This window comes from Mobula hypostoma, chromosome Y (assembly GCF_963921235.1).
Source record: "Mobula hypostoma chromosome Y, sMobHyp1.1, whole genome shotgun sequence".
NCBI lineage: Eukaryota > Metazoa > Chordata > Chondrichthyes > Myliobatiformes > Myliobatidae > Mobula > Mobula hypostoma.
This window is the reverse complement of record NC_086130.1, coordinates 4,617,633-4,634,639: the sequence shown is the minus strand read 5'-3', so window position 1 is coordinate 4,634,639 and position 17,007 is coordinate 4,617,633. Positions and strand designations below refer to the sequence as shown.

At 41.9% G+C, this 17,007-nt stretch overlaps 1 protein-coding gene across 1 annotated transcript in view; it reads right to left on the bottom strand.

Moving 5' to 3' along the window:
- The window catches only part of LOC134341076 (cell division cycle protein 27 homolog), a 272,971-nt gene that overhangs the window by 193,222 nt on the left and 62,742 nt on the right, over window positions 1-17,007 (bottom strand). The window contains exons 7-9 of the mRNA XM_063038824.1: window positions 7,163-7,380; window positions 4,022-4,133; window positions 3,762-3,877 (exon numbers count right to left, since the gene is read on the bottom strand). Coding sequence (XP_062894894.1) covers window positions 3,762-3,877; window positions 4,022-4,133; window positions 7,163-7,380 — 446 coding nt within the window. The remainder of the gene's footprint in view (window positions 1-3,761; window positions 3,878-4,021; window positions 4,134-7,162; window positions 7,381-17,007) is intronic.

Below are 17,007 nucleotides of genomic sequence, written 5' to 3'. Positions count from 1 at the left end.
AACCATGTGCAGAAAAAGCATAGGGGCCAAGGTCTTGGAGCTTGTCACTTAGTTTTGAGGGGATGACCGTATTGAAGGCTGAACTGTGGTCTAAAAAGAAAACACTGATGTAGGCATCTTTGCTGACCAGATCTCCCAAGACTGAGGATTTAAGAGGAACCTGGATATCATTGATGATGATCACACTTTGCTAAAGTGGGAGGTTAAGGAGGTCAGCGAACACACCAGCTAGTGGATCAGAACATGCCTTAATACTTGTCCAGGTACGCATCTAGGGTATATATTTTTTGTGGGTTCACCCTCTTGAAGGCTGTCTGCATATCAACTTCACAGACTGAAGTCAAAGGGTCACTGCGGGAAGTGGGAGTTTGTGATGCATTAGACTCCATGCTTTGATGGTCAAAGTGAGCACAGAAGGTATTGAGTTCATCTGTCAGTGAATATCTGCTCTCAACTCTCACTTGATTTAACTTTATAAAAGCTGATAGATTTCAATCCCTGCTCTAACTGCTGAACACCCTTCACTGATTTAAGTTTAGTCAAGTATTGTCACTTCACCTGTGGGATTGTTTTCAAGAGACCCCTTGAAACTTTCTCATTTGTCAGACTTGAATGTCCCTGATCTGGCCATCAGCAGATTGCAAATCTCATGGTTCATCCAGGGCTTCTGATTGGAGAAGACTTTGAATGTTTTGTCATTTACAGCTGTTCTAATAAAGTCCATCACAACCATACGCTTAATTATAGTTGGCTGCTGGTGCTATGTAAACTGCAGTCAGGATCACGGATGAGAATTCCCTGGGTAAATTGAATACACAGCATTTGACAACACGAGGGCACATGAGTTGACAGAACTTGCACATCAGAGCACCACCAAGAGTTATCATGAAACACACACTTTCTCCTTGTGCATTCTCTGTATCAGCAGTTCTATAAATTAAGAAGTCTTTGGCTCTGGTCACTCTGTCTGGTGTGCTGGGCGAAAGCCAGCATAGAACAGGGCAGGCTCTCAATTCTCTCCTATACAGTAATATTGCTCTCAGGTCCTCAATTTTGTTCTCTAGCAACTGCACATTTGTCAACAAGATGCTAGTCAGAGAAGGCCTCATCTTTCTGCATTTCACCATGACTTGTGGTCCCCACCCTCCTGCTTCACCTCCAGCCACTGTGATTGTCTGTGAAGGGTCTGGCTTATTCCGCTTGTTGAAAGTCACTTTGTTGTGATTGGTTAGTTTAGAAACTGCAGCTGCTTTTCCCATTGGTTAGCCACCTGGTGTCCAGTTTCAAATATCCCAGATATAAAATAGAACAGAGAAGGGGCTTGCTCTCTTGTCTTTTGTTTAAGGCAAACGGTGCATATAACCATTGGGAAGATACATTCTGTGTGAGTTTTTAGTTAAGTATGTTTGTTGACTATTCATCTCCTATAGTGTCTGTAACTTGAGTAACATGAAAGTTTGGTCGAATCTTTACTGCTTGTAAATAAATGATTAATATTCACAGTCAGAGTTTTCTGTCTCACTTGCCAGACCTGTGAACCTGCAATTAACTTTGTCCTCTTAAAGGTTCAGTACCTGTATGGTCTGCAGAGTCCTTCAGACAATCTCCATATGTGAAAATCATTATTATGATTTAAAAGTATATTGAGTTACATGCTGCAAATTGCAGTGAAAGTAATTTGAGAGAGGCATATTTAAAAGAATATTTGAAACTGTTGTCTTCAGCCCCCAGAACGTCACTGATGATCACCATCTTGATTAAGGTGATAATAAAGAGTTAGAACTACTTAAAGCTCCATTGATCAATTTTGTTATGTACTTCATATGTCAATAAGGCACTCAAATTTTCTGTACCATTCTATGAAATCACAGATGACTGGCACCTTAATTCCATTTCCCATCACTTAGTCCTCCTTATCCAAGAAGGATATATTTCTTACCCCAGAGACTACAGTGAAGAATAAAGTAAAGACTGGGTGGCAAGGTAGCATATTGGTTAGCACAACTCTTCACAATGTTAATTCTCACCACTATCTGTAAGGAATTTGTATGTTCTTCCCTGTATCCGCATGGGTTTTCTCTGGGTGCTCCGGTTTCCTCCCATAGTCCAAAGGTTAATCGGACACATGTGTAATAGGATAGCTTGAACTAGTTGGGCTGGAAAGGCCTATTACATGCTGCACTTCTTCCCAAATAAGTAAAATTTAGTGTGCCTACTTCAAGGATGATGGCAATGCTATACAGAGGTGAAAAAATAGTGCCACAATCAGTGTCACTGCCCCACAGCACCAGCAACCCAGTTTTAATTCAGATTTTATGTTCTGTTTATAAAGTGCATATACTTCCCTCATCTTGTTGTTTTCGTCTCAATGCTCCCACATTTCACAAAAGCATGTTATTAGCTTAAATGGATATTCTAAGTTCCCTCTCATAGGAGCTAAATAATCAAAAGAATCAAAGGCAATTGATGGATCTGTGAAATAGAATGAGTTGCAGACACAGAAAGAAAGGGAGGAATACGAATAATGCCACTGCTCTCATAGGATATAGCACAGATTTAATAGAATGAACTTTCATTTCTTCTCAAAAAATATGATCGAATGAGTACACTAGGTGTGCAATCTCCGGATTTAGAGCAATGGAAGGAGATATTGTTAAAACTTAAATGGCTTTTCACTGTCTGGCAAGTATTGAACTTGAGTTCACAGTCTCAGAATAGGGGAGAGGGTATTTAGGACAGACATCCACAAAAAATTCTTCACATAAATAATGATGAATGTTTGCAATTTTCTACCTCGAGGTACAAATCTGTGCAGAAGTATTAGGCATCCCAGATTTTTAATAAAAATTTTGCTTCAGGTGTTTATTTTTTTTTGTCTTCTGTATTAATATGTAAGTAGAGTAAAGCAAGTTTTAGATTTCCTAACATTAATTTTTCAAAAAATTTAATGTTATACTTCATTAAAGAAACTAATGCATAAGTAGTAGACCACTCTTGCGCCAAGATAAAGCCATCCTCAGGGAGAAGCAACACATATTTCGCCTGGGTAGCATCCAACCTGTTGGCATGAATGTCAATTTCTCCTTCCAATAAAAAAATTCTACCTTTTCCTCTTTCCCACTCTGATCTTTTAACATCTTCTCATCTGCCTATTACTTTCCCCTGGGTCTCCTCCTCCTTCCTATATGGTCCACTCTCCTCTCCCATCAGATTCCTTCAATATTTAACTTTCCCCTCTCACCTGGCTTCACCTATTACCTTCTAGTAGCTTCCTTACCCTCCATTCAATTTTCTATTTTGGTGTTCTCTTCCTTCCTTCTCAATTCTGAAGAAGGGTCTTGGCTCAAAATGTTGATTGTTATTTTATTTCCATAAAATTTAAGCAATTTTAAAGGCAAAGGGTAGTCATGCCAAACATTAATTTGATTTAGTTTTTTACTGCTACAACATCTTACAATACATTTTTTGATATTTAGAAACTTACCATTTCATTATTTCTGAAAGCACCTTGGCTTTACAGAATTTTTTTATATGTGCCTAAGACTTTTTGCACAGCACTGTAAGTGGAAGTCAAATCAATAGATCTCCAGAATCAAGAGAACTGGGATATAGGAAAAGTGCTACTGTATGGAAGATTAGCCAGTTTGAAAGGCTTTTTGGCTTATTATAACTGCTGTTTCTTTTGTTTTCATAAAACCATACGAACAAAATGTACTAAAAACCAAGGGCAAAACACACCAATACACAGCTGCATTACTAACCTGGTGCGTGGGCTTGGGGTTTGCGTCTGTGTCAGTGGAAATGCAATTGTATCACGACTGTTTCCACTCTGCGCAAATACAGACTTGGTTCTACCTGGTGATATTCTTGCTACAGACTTGAGTTATGAAAGGAGAGAACAGACAAGAATTAAATTTTAGTCATATCTACCTATACAGGTAACATACATTGCAAGTAAAACAGAGCGTTTAAATGCTCTTCTACATTACATCTAGGTATGATTTTAAATATACACCTTTACCTTTTTTGTCAGGGCCCCTGTGGAAGATGAATCAATTATGGAAGAATTTGTACAGCTTGGCAAAAAAGATCCATCACCTGCACTTGTGGTATCCGGGGGCAAAACTCCAAAGCTGAAAATATACATAAAAAGGCACCTTTAGGTCTGCCAAACAACCTTCATCCTTTGCTTCCAACCATTGATCTCCCCCAGATAAAATATGATCCAACATTCCAGAGAAACCAATTAATTGGAACCTTAATTTCCTAACAGAAATCCATTTACCACACTGATCAGGCTCTGGAGATCTGTCTTGTGAAAAGAAAGCATCCTACCACCAATCTCTGTGGAACAGAAAAACATCACATATTCCCAATATTTGTCTCCTGCCAGTCAGCCACTCTTCTATCTAAGCTAGTTCCTTTTCTGTAATACCATAGGCTCTTATCTTGTTAAGCAGACTCATGTGTGACACCTTGTCAAAGGTCTTCTGAACATCCAAGCTCACAACATGCACTGTGTCTCCTTTGTTCCAATAACATACCCGCCTTCAGATCTTTCAGTTTATCAAACAACTTCTTAGTAATAGCAGCTACACTCATTTCTGCCCGCTATCACAAATTCTTGCTGCACCACTAGCGTCATCGACAGTGAAAACTGAGTTACTAAGTTAGTTCACCATTTATTTGTCCCTCGTGTACATCTCCAGTGCAATTTTCTGCTGTTTCCTCTCTTTTAGTCTTGATATATCTGAAAAATCATTTGGTGTTCTCTTTCATATTAATGGATGGCTTACATTCATATTTCATGTTTTCTCCTCATGGCTTGTTTAATTGTCTTCTGGCGGTTTTAAAACATTTTCCAATCACCCAGTTTCTGCTCATTCCTGCTATGTTATAAGCCCTCTCTTTTGCTTTTGTGCTTCGATTTTCCTTGTCTGACATTGTAAGTTGTATTCCACATACTGGCTACTGTTTGGATGTCTGCTAAATCCTCCTTTTAAAAAGCCTGGTCCATTTCTGAAACCTCCCTCCCCTTTCTAGATCTTTCTGTCTCTATCTCTGGAGACAGCTTATCTACTGATGTCTACTATAAGCCTACTGACTCTCACAGCTATCTGGACAATTCCTCTTCTCACCCTGTCTCTTGTAAAAATGCCATCCCCTTCTCGCAATTTCTCTGTCTCCGCCACATCTGCTGTCAGGATGAGGCTTTTCATTCCAGGACGAAAGAGATGTCCTTTTTTAGAGAAAGGGGCTTCTCTTCCTCCACCATCAACTCTGCTCTCAAACGCATCTGCCCCATTTCATGCACATCTGATCTCACTCCATCCTCCCGCCACCCCACTAGGAATAGGGTGCCCCTGGTCCTCGCCTACCACCCCACCAGCCTCCGGGTCCAACATATAATTCTCCGTAACTTCCGCTACCTCCAACAGGATCCCACCACTAAGCACATCTTTCCCTCCCCCCCTCTGCTTTCCTCAGGGGTCACTCCCTATACGACTCCCTCATTCATTCGTCCCCCCATCCCTTCCCACCGATCTCCCTCCCGGTACTTATACTTGTAAGCAGGACAAGTGCTACACACGCCCTTACACTTCCTCCCTCACTACCATTCAGGGCCCCAGACAGTCCTTCCAGGTGAGGCGACACTTCACCTGTGAGCCGGCTGGGGTGATATACTGAGACCATTTCGCTGAACACCTACTTTCTCTGTCTGCCAGAGAAAGCAGGATCTCCCAGTGGACACACATTTTAATGCCACATCCCATTCCCATTCTGACATGTCTATCCACAGCCTCCTCTACTGTCAAGAGGAAGCCACACTCAGGTTGGAGGAACAACACTTTATATTCCGTCTGGGTAGCCTCCAACCTGATGGCATGAACATTGACTTCTCTAACTTCTGTTAATGCCCCACCTCCCCCTCGTACCCCATCCGTTATTTATTCCTATACACACATTCTTTTTCTCTCTCTCCTTTTTCTCCCTCTGTCCCTCTGACTATACCCCTTGCCCATCCTCTGGGTCCCCCCCCCACTTTTCTTTCTCCCCGGGCCTCCTGTCCCATGATCCTCTCATATCCCTTTTGCCAATCACCTGTCCAGCTCTTGGCTCCATCCCACCCCCGCCCCCCGTCTTCTCCTATCATTTTGGATCTCCCCCTTCCCCCTCCCACTTTCAAATCTCTTACTAGCTCTTCTTTCAGTTAGTCCTGATGAAATGTTGACTGTACCTCTTCTTAGAGATGCTGCCTGGCCGGCTACATTCACCAACAACTTTTATGTGTGTTTCTTTCTGCCTGCCTGATTTGAATCAACAATTTAAATTCATTATTTTCAGGTCTAATGGTGTTTTCCCAAATCTGTTTTGGGAGTTTAGAAAATTAAAACTAATGTATTAACCATCACATCAGCAATTTCATTAAGACAGATGAAATTCCTTCAGACTAGGGACTCATCCATCACAACAGCTCCCAAAGGTTTGCTCATTATTATTTCCTTATTAAATTTCCTCAAGTTTCAACCTACTATCTACTTCACAGCTTTTAGCTATTTCTAGGATGTGGCTTGTTTCCAACTTTTAGAACTTCAAGATCCAAGTGAGTATTCTAGAAAGAGGGACTGCAGAGTAGACACAGGAATATTCCAGTATGATGGCAGATAGGTTAATAAATGCAAAAAATTATATATAGGTGACAATAATATAATACCAAGAGAAATAACTATCTGAACCCAGAACAATTAGGTAAAGGTCACCCAAATCAATAAGACGAAGAAAATAATGAGCTGCTTTAAGGTTAGCTATACAGAAAAGATTGATTATAAATGATTTCACAAAGAAAGATAGAGAGAGTAAGGGGGGGGTGGAGAGTGAGAGAACAAAGTCGCAGAATACATTTGTGTCAAAACAAGAGACTGACAAAGCCCATGGTGTCTTTTAATCCTTTTGTACGAGTTTGCAAGAGAGGAACCCTGGAATTCAAAAAAAAATCCATGCATCTAGAATAAAGTTACAAGATTGAAAACAAGCACACAAAATGCCGGAGGAACTCAGCAGGCCAAGCAGCATCTAGGGAAACAGTACAGTCAACATTTTGGGTTGAGACCCTTCAGCCAGATGAATTGTTTTGTTTTGAAATAAAAAAAAGACTGTTTACCTTGGTGTTAGGGAACTTGGGCTTTCAGGGCCACCAAGCAAGCTCCTTCCAGACTTCGGTCTGTTTACTTGTTGTTTTGACAATACTGATGTTCCAGAACCAAGTTGTAGAGCATCAGGAGAAATCACAGAAGGATCAAATAATGATGCTGAAGATTCAGTCATCGTTGATGAATATTTTGAGTTGGTTGCTGATTCAAGATTTAACTTGTTTAATTCCTAAAAAAGACAGTTTTTTTTGTTTTGAATAGGTAGTACAATTTCTGGGATGCCATCCTTTTCTCTACTAAGAAGTAAACCTACTCAATTGGTAAGGTAACCTTCATGCTTTACCATACAAAGGAAATGTTTCATAAACCTAACTGATGCAGGGGGGATGACCACCACAAAAGAATTGATGATTTGATGATTAAACTGTCGCATCCGCTACCTTTTAGTTTAGTTGTCTTTCAGCCAGTTTGATTCCTTCTACACCCATTTCTTTTTCAATTATTCAGTTTAGCTTATTTAACTCATTCTGTCATTGAGCATTAATACCTGTTTGTTATCTTTGTTTATCATGCTGTAGGCTAAATATCTAGAAAGTAATCAGGCTTTTATCTGTATAGTGGTCTTAATATGTTACTTTCTGTCACAAAATACAAAAAAAATCTCCATTAACATACAATTTTTTTGGAAAATTTATGTTTGGAAATCTAAAATTTGCTCTCCCAACATCTAAAACAAAAATTATATGAAAATACTGGTGTCCCCTGCTTTATGAAAATTCTCTTTATGCCACTTCGCTTTTACGAAAGACCTACATTAGTACCTGTTTTTGCTAAGCAAAAGAAATCCAAAGAGGGTATTCACTTTTACGAGAAAAAGCTCCAGCTTTAAACTTGTGTTTACCCTGTGGAAGACTACCATGAATGTGAAGCCTCGCACGGGCATGTGCGTGTGCCTGTACGTGCCAATTTTTCTTCTACAAATTGCTTTTTGGCCAAATCTTCACAATTCTGGTAAGTGAAACTACATTGTACATACATTATTTCTACTTTATATAGGCTGTGTATTTATCATATCATTTCTGTTTTTACTATATGTTAGTGTTATTCTAGGTTTATGTGCTATTTGGTATGATTTGGTAGATTATTTTTTGGGTCTGGGAACGCTCAAAAATTTTTCCCATGTAAATTAATGGTAATTGCTTCTTCGCTTTGTGCCATTTCGGCTTACAAAAGGTTTCGTACTGTGCTCTACTTTCGGATAGCCTGTAATACATTGTGCCTGAGACTTTTGCTGTGTACTGAAAGTAAAGGTTATTTGCGTTTTCAGCTTGTGGCACCTGCAAACAGTTGGAGCAGTTTTCATTGTTAAGCCTATTAAGGATACTGAGTAGCTAAAACGTGAAATATCAAATACACTTCAAGTGTCACAATTCCAAAAGGTGCGAAAGACCTGCTCAGGAATAAAATGAGTTCTAGCAAGGAAATTCTCCCAAATTACAAAATTTTCCTTAGCTTTGTTTTAACCATACAGATATATTTATGAAATACATTTCTGGGAAAGTTAAATAAACTAGACAATGTAATTCATACTGTTTGCTTAAATGATAAACAATTGCACACATAGACTGACTGGCAAACAGATGTTCAAATATAGGTATTAGATCACGAAATATACAACATGGAATGATCAAGTAGATATTGTAAGGCTGGTATTCGCGGAATTCAAGATGGTGCCGAGCTATGGTCTCTGCTGAGGTTGTGGCTCAGATTAGTTCATTCTTAGATTTGGATTCGTAGGGATGGTTTTAGGAACGGAGAGGGACAGGTTATGGTTTTAAGGAGAGGAGTGTGAGGGAATTGGAGGACAAGATGGCATCTGTCTAAATATCTACTCACTTTCGAAGGCCAGAGGAATACACTAACTGGAGAATGACAAGCCTTCTGGGTCCCATCATTGACAACCGGCATTTGAGACCTGAGTTTGGGCTCTCATTGATGGTCCTCATTCATCATCATCTGTGGGTCCTAGGTCATTCCAAAGACTAGAGCTTGGCATCTATTAGAGGTCCAAATTAAAACCTGAAGACTGAACAGTGGTCCAGATTGAAGCCCGAAGGCTGACCAGAGAGCTTGATTGAAGCCCAAAGGTCAACTGGAAGTCAAGGCCCGATGGCTGGAGAATGAATTTGCAAATCTCTGTTATTCTGCTGAGGAAGTCAAAGCCTAGTGTCAGCAAATCCACATGTTCACTGATAGCTGGAAGTCAAAGGTGATGTCCTGGAGTCTGTCTATGTGCGAGGGTGGGTGGGTGCATGGGCAAGAGGAAAGAAGGGGGCTTGTTTTGCTGTTGTTGCTCGTTGACTTTATTAACTTTGCCTCCAACTTTCACCCTGCCCTCAAGTTTACCTGGTCCATTTCCGACACCTCCCTCCCCTTTCTAGATCTTTCTGTCTCTGTCTCCGGAGACAGCTTATCCACTGATGTCTACTATAAGCCTACTGACTCTCACAGCTATCTGGACTATTCCTCTTCTCACCCTGTCTCTTGCAAAAACGCCATCCCCTTCTCGCAATTCCTCCGTCTCCGCCGCATCTGCTCTCAGGATGAGGCTTTTCATTCTAGGATGAGGGAGATGTCTTCATTTTTTAAAGAAAGGGGCTTCCCTTCCTCCACTATCAACTCTGCTCTTAAACGCATCTCCCTCATTTCACGTACATCTGCTCTCACTCCATCCTCCCACCACCCCACTAGAAATAGGGTTCCCCTGGTCCTCACCTACCACCCCACCAGCCTCCGGGTCCAACATATTATTCTCCGTAACTTCCGCCACCTCCAACGGGATCCCACCACTAAGCACATCTTTCCCTTCCCCCCTCTCTCTGCATTCCGCAGGGATCGCTCCCTACACAACTCTCTTGTCCATTCGACCCCCCATCCCTCCCCACTGATCTCCCTCCTGGCACTTATCCGTGTAAGCGGAACAAGTGCTACACATGCCCTTACACTTCCTCCCTTACCACCATTCAGGGCCCCAAACAGTCCTTCCAGGTGAGGCATCACTTCACCTGTGAGTCGACTGGGGTGATATACTGCGTCCGGTGCTCCCGATGTGGCCTTTTATATATTGGTGAGACCCGACGCAGACTGGGAGACCGCTTTGCTGAACATCTACGCTCTGTCCGCCAGAGAAAGCAGGATCTCCCAGTGGCCACACATTTTAATTCCACATCCCATTCCCATTCTGACATGTCTATCCACGGCCTCCTCTACTGTCAAGATGAAGCCACGCTCAGGTTGGAGGAACAACACCTTATATTCCGTCTGGGTAGCCTCCAACCTGATGGCATGAACATCGACTTCTCTAACTTCCGCTAGGCCCCACCTCCCCCTCGTACCCCATCTGTTACTCATTTTTATGCACACATTCTTTCTCTCACTCTCCTTTTTCTCCCTCTGTCCCTCTGAATATACCTCTTGCCCATCCTCTGGGTCACCCCCCCCCTGTCTTTCTTCCCGGACCTCCTGTCCCATGATCCTCTCGTATCCCCTTCTGCCTATCACCTGTCCAGCTCTCGGCTCTATCCCTCCCCCTCCTGTCTTCTCCTATCATTTTGCATCTCCCCCTCCCCCTCCAGCTTTCAAATCCCTTACTCACTCTTCCTTCAGTTAGTCCTGACGAAGGGTCTTGGCCTGAAACGTCGACTGCACCTCTTCCTATAGATGCTGCTTGGCCTGCTGCGTTCACCAGCAACTTTGATGTATGTTGCTTGAATTTCCAGCATCTGCAGAATTCCTGTTGTTTGCGTTGAAATAATGCCTTTTGTGTTTTATATTGTGCTTTTGATTTTTTTTTTACCATTTGCAAAACTTTTTTGCATGGGGGAGGGTTATATTTGGGACTGCATGGTTTGTTGCCTCCCAGGGAGTTCTCAGATCGTGTCCACAACATTTTCAGAGGGAGGGAGAGCAGGCAGATGTCTTGATACTTATTGGTACCTATGATATAGGAAGGAAAAGCAATGAGGTCCTGAATAGAGAATTTAGAGAAGCAGGACCCCCAGGTAATAGATTCTGGATTTCAGCCTGTACCACATGCCAGTGAGAGTAGGAACGAGATGATTTGGCAAATTAAGATGTGGCTGAGAAGCTGATGCAGGAGGCAGGACTTCAGATGGGGATGAGGCCAGGGACTGGGGCTGAGGAAGGGAAAAAAAGGATCAGCTATGTTTGAATGGCAGAGCTGACTCAATGGTGGCCTAATTCTGCTCCTATTTCTTATGGTCTTATGTTCGATGTTTTTTCTTTGAATGCGATAGTTCCATTGTCCTAACTGTGAAGAGATGAATTTCAGGGTTTTACCCTGCATACATATTTTGAAAATAAATGTACTTTAAATCTTTGAAACCCCTTTCACCTTAACTATTGTTCTCTCTGCGGTTTGGAAACGTACACTAATAACCTCATCCATTCTGTGAGAAGAAATATCACATATTGATGGACTATAAAATGTAGTTCTTATTCCCCAAAAGTATAAGCATTCTCTCTGCAACTATTCCATTAAAACATTTCAATTTTATTTAATCACCTCTCAGCTTTCTTCATTTTATAAACAATGGTGGCACAATGCTTAACTTGTCAGGCCAGTAATCTAGACTGTTGAACAAACCAAGTAGCGATAAATTTAATTTTTCCAAATTTGGAATTTAGGGAAAACACAACTAATCGTTGAAACTAATAAGATTGATGTCTGCCATACTGGCCTCTATTTGCCTCCAAGCCCATCAAGCAGTTGACTGTTAAGTGAGTATTCAAATAGCTAAGCTGGTCATTTTGCCAACCCATTGCATTAAAACAAAAAAAATCCTATCCAATCATTGGATGTAGCACTTAAGGCAGGGCATAAGATAAACTCTAGTTAGGGGACACCGATGTCCATACCACACGGTACTTTTGCAGAGTAATGACAGCCCCTCACAGCAAAACACCATTTGGACAAGTGTAAACCAAGCAGCACTTGTAAAATGTCAATGGGCATCAAGGGGAGAGTAATCTAACAGTTGCAACATAACTCTCAAAAGGAATATGGTTGCAGTTATGATATATCAATTACACAAATGCAGTATGTTACTGCAGGAATTGCTCAACCTAATGTCCTTGGTGCAAACAACTCCAATTGTTTCATCAAATACCTTACAGGCAGAGATGCTTGCTGATTGTACAGTATTTAATTTACTTCACAACTCCTCAGTTAAGAAGCAGCCCATAGCTACAAGTATTGCTGTGGACTGATATGTGGCAAAAAGTAGCATGTGGTCAAACATTAGAGAAAATACTACTTCCCGAGACATGCTGTTGAATTTCAAATGCCCCATGAGCTACTTCCGCAGTTCACCATTCACCTGAAATTCAACAAGCGAAATACATACTGTGGTTATGAAAATAGGTCAGGCTTAGATAAGTGATTTTTCACAATTTAAAAGCCATGAGTCAGCAGCATGAAGGACTACACTCTATTTCCCTGACTAACCTAAGTTCCAGCAACACTCAAGCTCTACAGAATTCAGGACAAAGCAGCCACCATACAGAACTCTAAACATGTATAGTATTTCTATTACTGCCAACTTACAGTGGTTGTATTATATACTGTTCTCAAAATGCACTCCTTTACTCCATTGCCTCATTCATACCGCAATACCGTGCCCTCTACCACAAATATAAATTTGGGGATACCGGAAAAACATTATTTGCAGGTTCTCCTCCAGGCTGCACACCATAGAAACCATAGAAAAACTACAGCACAGGAACAGGCCTTTTGGCCCTTCTTGGCTGTACCGAACCATTTTCTGCCTAGTCCCACTGACCTGCACACGGACCATATCCCTCCATACACCTCCCATCCATGTATCTGTCCAATTTATTCTTAAATGTTAAAAAAGAACCCGCATTTACCACCTCGTCTGGCAGCTCATTCCATACTCCCACCACTCTCTGTGTGAAGAAGCACCCCCTAATGTTCCCTTTAAACTTTTCCCCCCTCACCCTTAACCCATGTCCTCTGGTTTTTTTCTCCCCTTGCCTCAGTGGAAAAAGCCTGCTTGCATTCACTCTATCTATACCCATCATAATTTTGTATACCTCTATCAAATCTCCCCTTGATTAGAAATTTAATATTGTTTCCTCACCAAAATTGTAAATCTCTAAATTTGCTTACCAAAAGTATTCTTGAAGAATCTTTACTAGAAAAACTGCAGGTCTCAAGGCAGAAGATTACTATCAGCACTTTAAGGATAATTTAAGTTGGTGAATAAACATAATGCTTAGTCAGCAACAACAAGAAAAAAATCTGCAGGTCTGGAAGTTCAGAGCAACACACATAAAATGCTGGAGGAAATCAGTCGACACTCTGGGGTGAGACCCTTCATCAGGACTGGAAAAAAGATGAAGTCAGAACAAGAAGGTGGGGGGAGAGAGAAAGAAGTATCAAGTGGCCATGGAGTGACAGGTGATGGATGAAACTACAAGACAGAGGAGTGAGGTTACGAGCTGGGAAGTTGTTTCGTGAAAGAGCTAAAGGCCTGGAGAAGGGGTAAACTGACTGGAGAGGACAGAAGACCGGGAAAGGGAAGGAGAACCAGAAGGAGGTAATGAGCAGATATGGAGGTGAGAGGGAAACGGGCATAGGGGAATGATGATGGGGAGGGGGAGGCCATGGAGTGACAGGTTGGAATGGGAATGAGAAGTAGAATTTAACTGGATGGCCTCCATCAGATCTCGCTTTTTCGGTAGGTGCTAGCGAAGTAGTCTCCCAATCGACATAGGATCTCACTGATGTACAGGAGGTCACACCCAAGAGAAGTGTCGCCTCACCTGGAAGGACTGTTTAGAACCCTGAATGGTAGTGAGGGAGAAAATGCAGGGAAAGATGCAGCAATTGTTATGCTTGCAAGGTTAAATACAAGGAGTTAGTGGGGAGGGATAGATGGACAAAGGAGTTGGATAGATGGACAAAGGAGTTGCATAGGGTGTGGTTCTTGTAAAAAGTGAAAAGTTGGTGTGGGGGGAGAGGAAGATGTGTTTGCTGCTGGGATCCTGTTGCAGACAGCAAAAGTTACAGAGAATTATGTGCTGGATGTGAAAGCTAGGGTACCTTATCCCTGAAAGTTGCTGGTGAACACAGCAGGCCAGGCAGCATCTCTAGGAAGAGGTACAGTCGACATGTCAGGCTGGGACCCTTCATCAGGTCCTGACGAATTGTCGCAATTGTCAGCCCAGATCAGAGACGATGCAATCGGAAATCAGCACTGATCTGGGCTGACAATTACAGACGGCACCTAATTAATTAGCATGTTTATTTCGGCTTTTTTCTTAAGATGTGCTGTGTACCTCCCAGCTGCGTTCTTCGCGGCAATGTATCGCTCAGCGGCCTGGAGGGTGGGGGGGCCACTGCACCACCCAAACTCCGACGACTCAGTCTAACACACCATCATCAGTGTGCTCAGCGCTGTCCCGATTCCCGTAAGTGATACTACACTGTACATACATTATTTCTACTTTATATGTGTTATTTGGTATGATTTGGCAGCTTCATAGCTTAAAGGTTACTGGAGAGCGCTTGCACCGTGTTTTTGCCAACAGCACTTGCGTGAGATTTTCTGCCGACGGCGCTTGCGTGAGATTTTCGCTCCGGAGAACAGTGTAGTAATGATTGTGATAAAGTATTTCTACTTCAGATAGGCTGTGTATTTATCATAACATTCCTGCTTTTACCATATGTTACTGTTATTTTAGGTTTTATGTGTTATTTAGCATGATTTGGTAGGTTATTTTTGGGTCTGCGAACGCTCACAAAATTTTCCCATATAAATAACTGCTTTTTCGCTTTATGACATTTCGGCTTATGAACCCTTTCATAGGAACGTTCTACCTTTGGATGGCGGGGGAAACCTGTATATCACCTTCTAACAAACAGCAGGTTCCAAGTGAACTTAATATTGGTTTAGCATAACTTCCGATCTTTGATTCTATCCCACTAAAAATGGTTATTTTTAGTAATCTTGTTAACTCATGGAACAAGTAGCACGGTAGCATAGTGGTTAGCACCAACATTCACAGCACCAGTAATTCACCAATCAGGGTTCCACTACAGGTTATCCCCTGCTTTTCGAACATTTGATTTACAAAACCTCACTGTTATGAAAGACCTACATCAGTTCCCTGTTTTCGCTAACAGAAGGTGTTTTCACTGTTACGAAAAAAATTGCACGATAAAATGCAGCGCACGAAAAAAAGCAGCCGCTCTCCCCCGGATTTGGAACTGCATTCTCGCGGACATTGCTTAAACACATGCCTGTGAGCAGCCGTTAGCAAGATGAGTTCTAAGGTATTGGAAAAGCCTGAAAGAGCTCGTAAGGGTGTTACCCTTAGTGTAAAACTAGACATAATTAAGCATTTCAATAGTGGTGAACGAAGTAAGGACAAAGTGAGTTTGGCTTGTGGAAGTTGACGAAGATGATGTTGAAGGAGTTTTGGCGTCCCATGACCAAGAACTGATAGATGAAGAGCTGATGCAACTGCAAGAGGAAAGGATAACAATCAAAACTAAATGCAGTAGCGAAAGTGAAGTCGTCCAGGAACTGAACCTGAAGCAACTGCGTGAGATTTTCGTTACAATGATAAAGTATGACTTTAATTTTGAAAGGGTACATCGATTTAGGGCATATTTGCAACATGGTTTGAGTGCTTACAAAGAACTGTATGATAAAAAAATTGTGCGAGGCAAAACAGACAAGCATACTGTCGTTTTTCAAGCCTTCCACATCAGCCACAGCAGACGACAAAACTCGACCTTCGACACCAAGGCAGGCAGACATAGAAGAAGAAGAGCGGCCTGCCCTGATCGATGATGAGATGACACCCCAGTGTCCCACTACCCCAGTGGTCCCAACCCCCGGGCCATGGACAGATACCGATTCGTGGAGAATGCAGCGGTAGCCAGGAGGCATCCAGCACATCTTTAAGAAAAAAGCCAAAATAAACAACCTAATTAATTAGCTTGTTTATTTTGGTTTTTTTCTTAAAGATGTGCTGGATGAGTCCTGGCCACTGCTGGACCACTGCATGCTTTGCGGATCGGTATCTGTTCGCTGCCTGGAGGGTGGGGTCCACTGCACCACCCCAACCTCTGACGACTCAGCCTAACACACTATCATCAGTGTGCTCGGCGCTGTCTTCCTAATTCTGGTAAGTCATACTACACTGTACATACATTATTTCTACTTTATATAGGCTGTGTATTTTTACGTGTTATTTGGTATGATCTGGCAGCTTCATAGCTTAAACGTTACTGGAGAGAGTGTTTCTGCCGAGAGAGCTTGCGCCGTGTTTCTGCCAAGAGCGCTTGCGTGAGATTTTCGACATGGAGAATAGTGCAGGCAGTCGTCGTAGAGAAGTATTTCTACTTTATATAGCCTGTGTATTTATCATATAATTCCTGCTTTTACTATATGTTACTGTTATTTTAGGTTTTATGTGTTATTTGGCATGATTTGGTAGGTTATTTTTGGGTCTGTGAACGCTCAACAAAATTTTCCCATATAAATTAATGGTAATTGCTTCTTCAGTTTACGACATTACGGCTTACGAACCATTTCATAGGAATGTTCTACCTTCGGATGGCGGGGGAAACCTGTATCTATCTGTAAGAGGTTTGTATGTTATCTCTTACTGCATGGGCCTTCTCCAGGTGCTTCAGTTTCTTCCTACATTTCAAAATAAATATATGGTTAAGGGTTAGTGAATTGTGGACATGCCATTTGGCACAAGAAGCTCAACAGTATGTGGGTGCCACACCCAGCAC